Consider the following 10,271-nt stretch of genomic DNA (forward strand, 5'->3'; position numbering starts at 1 on the left):
GGGGAGCTTTCAATACTTGAGACAGAGCTCATCACACAGGTAGACACGGAAGTTGTATTTGTGACCTACAGTCACTTGACATTTTTTTAAAAAGATTTTGTTTATTTGACAGAGAGAGAGATGGTGAAAGAGAGAGCACAAGTGCAGGAGAGCTGGAGAGGGAGAAGTAGGCTCCTCACTGAGCAGGGAGCCCGATGTGGGGCTTGATCCCAGGACAATGGGATCATGACCTGAGCCGAAGGCAGACGCTTAACAACTGAGCCACCCAGGCACCCCATCATTTTTTCCAAAGATTTTAGACTCCAGTTTCTCCCAAACAGCCAAACTCTGTCTCTGTGCTGCTAGCAGAGTAGCTAACGTACAACAGTGCAAGGGATCACGATCTGAGCCAAAGGTAGACGCTTAACCAACTGAGCCCCCCTGGGCACGCCTTCACTTAACATTTTTATTTGTGTGATAAGTGATTTGCAAGTCATAATCGCGGCCTGTTTCCAATATTATTTATATTTCATCCAATAGCTAATGAAAACAGATCCAAAAATCCTTCCTATACGAAGTACTGGAGGATATTAGATACGAACAGTATGACATGACAGCTTGACCCAAAGTGTGTGGTAGCTGGCATTTTCCTCAGCAGCGCACGTGTTCACGCCGCAGGAGTCCGCCGTCCCAGTGAAGAACGCGGTTCCTTTCCTCTCCCAGGTGAACGCGTCCCCGTCTCTCACCTCCAGCACCGCCAACGACCGAATCCTGAAGTATAACCTGATCAACGACACTCTCAATATTGCGGTCCCGAACGGCGAGATTCCAGACTGTAAATGGAACAAGTCGCCCCCGAAGGAAGTCCTCGGCAATTACGAAATCCTGTAAGTCCATGGGCAGACTGGGCAGCTGTCCTTGTGCGTTTTGGGTCGAGGGACGCCACGGCCCAACGTGGATTTTCTACACATGTGGACTTGCCTTGGGCCAAGTATTTCATTTATTATCAGTGTTACAGGATAGGTCGTGTTGAGGCAGAAAAACGTGTCTTAAACTAGGGCTTTGTCTCGGTCTTTTGCTTGATCAATATTGATGAAGTGTTTGCCACCTGCTGGGCACCACGTGAGCCGCTGGGGCAGGTGGGAGCAGGTGGGAACAGGTGGGAGCAGGAGAGCTCTATGGCTTACCTTCTCTGGGCCACCATGGAGCAGAGAGCCCTGGCGCACACCTGGGCTCCAGCACTTGGAGCTGTGGGACCCTGATGAACTCTCTGCAGCTCTTCGAGCCTCAGTGTGTCCCACTTGAGTGGGGCTCCTGCAAGCGATCTCACAGAGTTGGGAAGGCGAGAATGTTTGTGATGATTGCTGACAGCTGAGGGCTGCCCACATGCCCCAAATTGTGCAGAGCTTCATTTCCCCAGAGACCTCCTGAGGTCAGTGTTGTCATGAGCACCCTCTCACGCATGCGGAAACAAGGTTTGGAGAGGTACAGTGGCCTCTTGGTGGTGACCGCGAGTGGGAGCAGCGTGAGAGCCTGTCAAGGGGACAGTGGTTGAGTGATGTACCATTGGTTTGTACTGTGGGATAGTGAGTGACCGCTGAGAACATGGCCCAGGAGCTCTGGTGGGGCCTGGGGGGCTTCGGGAGGAAAGCTCGTTGTAGAGAAGGGTGCGCAAGGGACACGTGTTCACTTGTCTGTATTGGCTGCGAGGTCTGGAAGGGGAGCTGGAGAAAAGACGAAACAGTGCCCCAAATGGAAGGGGCATATGTGTTAGGGTCACGTTAGTCTTTCTGTAAAAGTAAAAATGCACATTTAACGTTTCGAGAAAACAAAGGAAGAAATTTGTAGTGAACCTCGTGTGCCACACGCCGATCCCAGGCGGGCATTATGGGCGTGGGGACTTGGACTCCAGAGCCCACGGCTGACGGCGCTGTCTCCGCCCTGCGTGCCCTTGACGTATGCGCACAGCATCGGGGAGGGTGGAGGGTCAGCTCAAAAGGGCAGTGTGGGGCCTCCGGGGCAGTGGTGGGGAGCTACGAGTATGACCACTCAGCGTGGGGGGTGGTTTTCTCCAGCCACGGGCAGTGGTTAAGTGAATAAGTGCAGGGTGAGCCGAGGGTGGGAAGTGGCCAGCACTGGGGGCTTGTCGGGCAGGGAGGAGGGTGAGAGGGGAGGACGGTGGGGGGCAGTGGGAGGGGACTGGAGGTCCTGGTGCTTGCGGGCTGCTGGGCTTGGGGCACAGGGGTGCGAGTGGGGGAAGAAGAGGCAGAGGTCAGAGGGAGGGTCTGCAATCCGGGCTTTGTGGGATTGCGGTTACTGGACACAACAAGGTCGGGGGCCGTGGGAACGGGCCTGAGCTGAGGCGGAGGACGAGGTCATGGAGGGGGTGCAATGGGTCAGGGAATTGGGGTCTCTTCGTCTGGTCATTGCTCTGACCAAGAACTGTGAGCCAGGGGCCTGAATCGTAAGGAATTAGGTTACAGGTAACTGCACAAGGCACGTGGTGGATCCTGCTGACCTGGGAGGGGGGCTTTGTGGGGGGGCTCCTTCCAGACCCAGGGGCATGACGGGTACGAGGGAAAGCACCCCCGCTGGAGGGGTGGCAGAGAAGCCGTGTCTTCAGGGAGAGCCGGGGTTTAGTGCAGGAAGGTGCAGAGGACGTTCCAGGATGAGGTGGGGAATCGGGGGTTTGCAGGTGACCGGTGAGTTCTGAGGGGATCAGTCTTCCACCAGCCAGCGTGGCGGCAGGCCGGGCTCTCGGGAGCCCCGGGGCTGTTGGGGGAGGGCGGCAGACACCCCACTTCCGGTTAAAGACAGAGTCTGAGCCTCATTGCTGTTAGCTGACAAAGCAAAAAGGTGACCCCCCCAACCCGCTCGGCACCCCCCACCCCTGTGAGTAAGGAGGGCTCCCCCACAGAGCTGATCGATCCAGGCGCTTCCACGCAGGCCTGCTCCCCAGTGCTCAGAGGACCTCAGGGTCAGGAAGCCCGTTGCTGGCTCCCAGCCACGGCCTCCTGCAGCGGTAGCCGGCTGCGTGGGCACAGAGGGCCCGGACTTTCTACCGCGTCGGTGCTCTGCCTCCCGTGGGGGGCTCGCAGCGGTCTCCAGAGTGTGCCAGAAGCAAGAGGAGGAAGCCCGGTGCCAGTTAGCCGCCCGAGGTCATGCTGCCGGTGCTGGCCCCCAGAAGTAGGTGCTCTTGTTGCCCTGATCGCCATCCTGGCCTTCAAGCCATGCGGCCTGGCTTTCTGCGTCTACAGCCTCCAGGGCCCAGGGCTGAAGCTGCTGGGTATACGCTTGGACAGCCTTTAAAGCCCTACTGTCCAGGCGCGCCTGGGTGGCTCAGTCCGTGAAGCATCTGCCTTCTGCTCAGGTCACGATCTCAGGGTCGTGAGATGCAGGGTCCAGCCCCACATCAGGATCCCTGCTCAGCCCAGAGTCTGCTTGAGATTCTCTCTCTCCCGCTGGCCCTCCCCCCACTCACTCTCTCCCTCTTTAAATAAGGTAATTGATCTTTATTTTTTTTTTTAAGATTTTATTTATTTTACAGAGAGAGAGGGAGAGGGAGAGAGAGGAAGTGGGCACATGAGCAGGGGCAGAGGGAGAGGGAGAAGCAGGCTCCCCACTGAGACAGGAGCCTGATGTGGGACTTGATCCCAAGGCCCTGGGATTGTGACCTGAGCTGAAGGCAGCCGCTTAACCAACTGAGCCACCAGGCATCCCTGATCTTTTTTTTTTTAAACTTTTATTTATTGATTTGTGCGAGAGAGAGAACAGGCACGTAAGCAGGCTCCCCGCTGAGCGAGGAGCCTGATGTGGGTGGGGCTCAACCCCAGGACCCTGGGATCATGACCTGAGCTGAAGGCAGATGCCAACTGAGCCACCCAGGCGTCCCAATAAATAAATCTTTAATCTTTCAGTGACTGCAACCCCCTTGTTATTCTGCTCGAATGAAAAGGGGCCCTAGGAGACCATCCCAGCAGCACCCCTGGGAACAGCCCATCCCAGAGCCCCACTGCTTGCCACAGGCACAGCGAGGCTGGTGAGCCCTGTGTGGTCCTTCCCCCCACTCCCCCCCCGGTCGTCAGTGCATTCTTCCTGCACACCCACCCAGCAGTGAGGTGCTGGGGGGAACTGTGAGCCAGACAGATGGGGGTCACTGCAGTCCTCAGGTCAGTGATGGAGACACAGAACCAGCAACAGACTGCTAATGGGGAGTGCTAACCTGTGAGTGGGGAGTCAGGGGCTCTAGCAGTCCTTGGGGTGGGGAGGGACCCCCACAGGCAGAACCTCCCTGGGGAGTCCTCCCTGCAGCATCATCTCTCCTTAAGGAGACAGGGGAGAGGAGGGCCCTCCGTTGTTGCCCTGATCCCCATTCCAGAAGAGGGAAACCCCGTAGTGTCTGCCATGTGGGTAACAGTCAGCAAACTGGCCTTCTTCCTCCTCGCCTTTCCCTTGCGGCCCCCCATTTGCCAGCAGAAGCACAAGGCAACAAATATGTTCTTCAGCTTCCGAAGCTTCTCCCCCACGCTACTCTCAGCTTGCGGATTCCGATTCTGGGAATAAATGTAGAACAGAAATAGCTCCTTTTCGAGAAGTCAGCAAAATTCAGCTAACGCAACCTAATTGAGCAGCATCGTACCTTTCACATTGGACACGAACATCTACTTACTACAGAGGCTCCTCAGGGCGTGGCCACCAAAGGACACCTAGGAAGGAGGTTTACTAGGGAACAGAAATGTTTTTCATGCTCTTGATCCACAGGGTTAAAAGGCCCCAATTAAGAATCTGAAGTCTTGAGATTTATTTGATCCCACAGACCTTCGGACACTGAGTAAACCTCTCCCCAGGGTCAGATGGAAAGTGGGGATCCATCAGGAGAGTGATGGGAAGTCACCGGGGGATTAGGAGACCCCATCACCAGAGCCTGCACCTGCCAGGCCCCACAGGGGGTGCAGTGACATTTCTCCAGCCTCGCGGACCCCTTAGGAGGGGCTCACTGTGGCGAGAGAAGCCAGGGACTACCCAGACGTCCGAATCGGGCAGCGGCATCCGCGATTCTAGTTCCATCCTTTCTGAGGCAGAAGCCCAGGCTCTGTGTCCTACACAGGCCATGCTTTCACACCGCACAGGTCTGGCGCGTGAATGCTAGTGGGCCAATGCAGGGGAGGCGTCAGCTGGTGCGTGCTCGATCTGGCCTTTCTTGCAGAGGTGACCTGCTCACCCTGTCCTGGTCCCCTCCCCCCGGGTGAGTCATTCGCACCCTGTTCCCCATCTGAAGTGGGTCCGTCATACCTGCCCCCAGATGCTGTGTGTAAGAGTATTTCCAGACATCTGTCCTCTCCCTCACCTCCCTGGTGTCTCATGTTTCCTTGGGGGTCACTGCCGACTTCCACCTGGTAGGAGGCCTTGAGGAAACGTCGCCGGCAGGAGCGGGAACAGTTCGCAGAGTAATTTAGCAAGTCTGTACCCGCCTGCTCTGGTGTCTCAGGCAGGGTCTGGTGGGCTGGCAGGCGGGAGGCATGTAGGGGGGTTGGGGGCGGGCAGGCTGCTTCCCTGGGCGACGTGGGATTTACGGGATTGGCCGTGCTCGGTGCTGCTGCAACTTCTGCCAAACCCTGAAGGTGATCCTCTGTTTCCAGCTATGACGAAGAGCTGGCGCAGGGCGATGGCACTGACCGAGAGCTGAGAAGTCGTCAGGGCCAGTCGCTGGGGCCCAAGGGGGGCCGGTCTCGAGACTCGGGCAGAACCGTCCTCACCACCTGGAAGTGAGCACCAGTCACCGCGAAAGACGGCGAGCCAGACCCTGCCGGATACTCAGTGCACCTGGGCCCGTTCCAAAATTTTCCTTTTTCTAGAGCTTTTTCCCCCCTTTCCTAAGCGCTGTAAATAAAGGCACTTCTTTGGAAGGTTAAGGAGTCTCCTATGAGGAAAAGATGCCCCGCTTCTCCTCCCCTCTCACACAGTACCTCTGAGACCAGATGTGTGGGGATTTTCCCCACACCCAGCCCTTCTGTGCTCCTCTGGCTGGTGCTGGGTGTCCACGATTTCTCTCCATTTTGATACCATCTGCCTGGAGATGGCGTCTGATCCCACCGGGGAAGGGCCCAGTCCCGCAGAGCTGTCCCCCATGCCCCCGCACTCCCATAACCTCAGAAGCCGATCCTGGTTGTCTCCCGTACTCCTGACCTCCCTGCTCTAAGTGGGAGGTTCCCACCACCTTTCTCAAGCCCCACCGAGGGCTTCATTCCTTGGCCAGAGTGGCTCACGGGACTCAGGAAAACCGTTCAGCTGCTCGATTACCCATTTCTCATGAACGATGCAACTGGGATCAGCCCGATGGAAGAGATGCAGGAGGCAAGGTATGGGGGAAGGGGTGGGGAGCTTCTGTGCCCTCCCTCGGTACGCTGCCCTCCCAGCGCCTCCCGGGGTGGTGACCAGCCTGGAAGCTCTCTAAAGTCCGTATTCGAGATTTGTGAAGGTTTCATTATATGGCATCTGTTGGTTAAATCATTGGCCATCGATGATTGATTCAACCTTTAGCCCCACCTCCTCCCCAGGAGCTGGGGGGCAGCGGCTGGAAGTGCCCACCCCAGCCACTGGGTCAGCCATCAGCGCAAACTGGCTTGGTTGAAAGGGGCTCATTAGGAATAACAGAAGACACCCGTTTCTCTTTTACTACCCGGGGCTATTTCAGGAACGGGGGACAAAACTAAGTATTCTAACAAAAAGCTGTCCCTGTCGCTCTTGGAAAGGAAAGGACAGGGGTTTTAGGAATAGAGACCAAATCTCTATTTCTTTCTTTTTTTTTTTTAAATTAAAAGATTTTATTTATTCATTTGACAGAGAGAGACACTCAAGAGAGGGGAACACAAGCAGGGGTAGTGGGAGAGGGAGAAGCAGGCTTCCCAAGGAGCAGGGAGCCTGATGCAGGGCTCGATCCCAGGACCCTGGGTTCACGACCTGAGCCGAAGGCAGACGCTTAACCGACTGAGCCCCCCAGACGTCCCTATATTTCTTATTATAAATCACAACACCCCATTTCCATTTCATCAGGGCTGGAAGAACCGATTCACAAGTGCCTGAAACCAGCTCTTTCCAGAGACTAACAGCCTCAGAGTCCAACTGAGTTTATTACAAAGTGTTCACGTTTTAAAAATACTGCGCTGAAAAAAAAAAATACTGCGCTGACTAAGAACGAAAGCTGACTGTCTCACAGAGTCATGGTGCTGTGAGAAAGCAAGATATTTAGCCCGATAGCTGTTTCGGTGTCACTCCCTCTAACTGTGACTCGGAGGAAGACTGGCAACCGGGACTGTGTGTCAGTAATCTGTCCTCACAGAGGCCGTTGTCTCGCTGCTGTCGGAAGAGATCAGTTTCCGTCACTTCGATTTTGGAGGTGAGTCTGTCAGATGGGCCCAGACGGTCCCCACCGTGTGGCCCAGCGGACGTCAGCATCCGGGGATGCCGCAGACCAGAGGTAAGCGTCGTTGGCAGCTGGCGGCCGGGCCCAGCTCCAGGGGTGCAGTGCTGACGTGAAGCCGCCCTGGACACCGAGTGAGGTGGAGGAGAATCCGGGAAGCCCTGAGTCAGTCGGGCAGAGTGACTGATGCATGCCAGTAACCCCCGAGAGGCGGGCTCCTTCTGGAAAGAGCCTTTTCCTGACGGTCATGCTTGACACTGTTCACTGCTGCTTCGGTCACTGTCTTGAATTTATCTTTAAAACTCCCCACCTGAGGGGCGCCTGGGTGGCTCAGTCAGTTAAGCGTCTGCTTTCGGCTCAGGTCATGAACCTGGGGTCCTGGGATCGAGCCCCGCATCGGGCTCCCTGCTCGGCGTGCTCTCTCTCCCTCCCTGTCTCTCTCTCTGTCAAATAGATAAAATCTTTTTTTTAAAAAAAAGGCAAAGCAAAAAACTCCCCACCTGAAAAAAAACAAAAACCAAAAAAACTCCCCACCTGTCTTGTTGTGATGCTAGTAATAGGGTTTGGTCTCCTGGTGGTGTACTGAGGACATGGCACGCTGACAGAAGTCTTCCTCATACATGTTTGAACACATGTCCGGTTTATACGTCCTGTCGTGTGTGCCTGTGTGCTCACATGTGTTGAACACCGTTTCACGGCCAGTTGGGGAAAAGGACCCTTTAGGTGGTAGGACAGAGAGAGAGAGAGAGAGGTGTGACGCAAGTGGCACTCAGCCGGCATTCACATGAATTGCAGTTTGAGACAAGTCTGCGGTGTCCCTGCAAGCCTGAGATTGTGCCACCTCCATGGCCTGATCTGAGGTCTAACGTTCATGGCGGGTGTGGCTTTGACCTTGAGTTAGACCTGGGCTCCAAGCCTGGCTCTGCCATTTGTTAGCTCGTCCGGAGGCTGGCCAGGGGATCTTTGGACCTTGGCTGGTTGTTGTATAGAAGGAGATTAATTATATCCGTTTCAGAAGTCACCACTGTCACAGCCCCGGGTCTGGCCCGCCCCACTGGCGCTGCGGCTCTGACGCGTCTCCTGACCCAGGAGGGGCGCAGTCCGCGGGACAGAGGGCCTCCACCCCTGGCTCCTGCCCACGGCTGTTCCAGCCACGACGTCCTCCAACCCAGCTTCTCAATCGTGTTGTTTTCGATTTGTTCTCGGGGTCTCTGGGAGCCGGGTGGAGTCCCCGGCTGGGAACGTTGACCTCGATCTGAGCACAAAGGGCAACACTGTCACCTCAGGAGTGAAGTTGTTAGTTTGCCGACATGCAGGTTGCTAGGTGAAGGCGGGGTCTGCTAGAGAGATTCTGTCCAACACTGACTGTCACATTGGTGATGTCATGTTCTGGGGCAGATGTTTCCTCCGAACACTTCCAGAACACACAGGGGCGGGAAGCGGGTGATGTCTGAAGCAGGCCACGGAAGTTCGTGGATTGTAAACGCTATTCATTACGGAGTGGTCCCCCCTTTGGAATCGTCCAGGATGACACTTTCTGCTTTCTTATCAGCTCCCGTTATTTTTTTTCCCTTTCGATGGGCGCTGGAAGGGCGGGTTCCAAACTCTGAGGGTCATTTTCACAAGGATTCTTTTTTTGTTTGACTTTATTTTTTCCAGAGCACATTTGTCATTTGCCTGCTTCCCCAACGGGCTGCTCCCCAGTATTCCCTGGTGGGTGCACAAGCTGGGAACACCACAGTATCTTCCTAAATGTCTCCCCTCCCCACCCCATGGTCCCTAAGCCTGCTGACAGCCTCCTCACTCAGCCTCCTCCTTCCCCTGCCCCCCCCGCCGGACCCCTGCCGAGCCCCCCACCAGTCTCAGTCTGCAGCCCCACCCCCACCCTGTCCCCAGTCAGGCTTCCACCTCAGGCCATTTATATATCTATATATATGTATATATATATATATATATATATATTTTTTTTTTTTTTTTTACTAGCGTCCATTTCTCCTAGTGTGCCGTGGTCCTTCGACGCACTCCCCAAAAGGCAAAGTCTCTTGTCCTTGGGAGGATTCAGGAGGCCTTCCGCACATGCTTTGTCCACCAGCCCCAAACTCACCTGACTTTTCTCTCCCTGGACCATCTGTCTTCCTCCAAGGACCATTTCCAGCTCTGATGCCTCCCCCAGCCAGCTGGGGGCGGTGTTTCCTCAGAGCCCCCGGCCCTTGGTCTCCCCAGCATCAGGCTCTCGGACGGTCGGCTGCGGGGACCCTGGCCAGCCTGCCTTGAGGCCCAGCACCTGGTTCTGCTCAGTGACCAGGCACCCACAAGGTGGCCACTGTGTCATTTAACAGGTGCTGTGCCCAAGCCGACCACCCTCTGGGCATTTCAGGATCCTTTGAGGCAACAGGAGCATAATTCCAATTTTGCTTCCTGTTTCTCATTTGGGAAGACGATGTATTCTTATGTTCCCTGATCTGTCCCAGCCTGTGAACTATATTGTATCTCCTATACTTTTAAGTTAAAAATAGCATTTCCATACTTTTGTGCCTGGGAGCATTCAAAGCGGTCCATCTCCCGCTCACTCCCCCCGTGGCTGGTGCTCCTTGAGCAGAAACAACCTAGGGGACCACGGGGTCCCCTGCAGGGAGCCACAGGCTTCCCCTGCCTCCCACTTGTCCACATTTTTTTTTTTCCATTTTCAAGTTCAGCTCCCTTGATTTTTCTCATGTAAACACGCTGTCTGGTAACTCCAGTCAGAGCCCCCATCCTCTTTCTGGATCTTTGGAGACTGCAAAGTCCTGAGCAACGCCTGCTTCCGGGGTTCAGGGGTGAAGAAGCCGTAGCTTGAATGGGGCTTCAAAGGTGGCCGGGCAGATGGCTCGGG

At 55.4% G+C, this 10,271-nt stretch overlaps 1 protein-coding gene across 3 annotated transcripts in view; it reads left to right on the forward strand.

Annotated features, from left to right (window-relative positions):
• Positions 1 to 5,891, forward strand: part of TTLL1 (tubulin tyrosine ligase like 1) — a 30,170-nt gene extending 24,279 nt beyond the window's left edge. For all 3 annotated transcript variants that reach the window (XM_032882832.1, XM_032882833.1, XM_032882834.1), the window contains 2 exons: positions 703 to 866; positions 5,619 to 5,891. In XM_032882832.1, the coding sequence (XP_032738723.1) occupies positions 703 to 866; positions 5,619 to 5,748 (294 nt within the window). In that variant the 3' untranslated portion in view covers positions 5,749 to 5,891. The remainder of the gene's footprint in view (positions 1 to 702; positions 867 to 5,618) is intronic.
• Positions 5,892 to 10,271: the final 4,380 nt, after the last annotated feature.

This window comes from Lontra canadensis, unplaced genomic scaffold, assembly GCF_010015895.1.
Source record: "Lontra canadensis isolate GAN:19392208 unplaced genomic scaffold, GSC_riverotter_1.0 scaffold84, whole genome shotgun sequence".
In the NCBI taxonomy this organism is placed as follows: Eukaryota; Metazoa; Chordata; class Mammalia; order Carnivora; family Mustelidae; genus Lontra; species Lontra canadensis.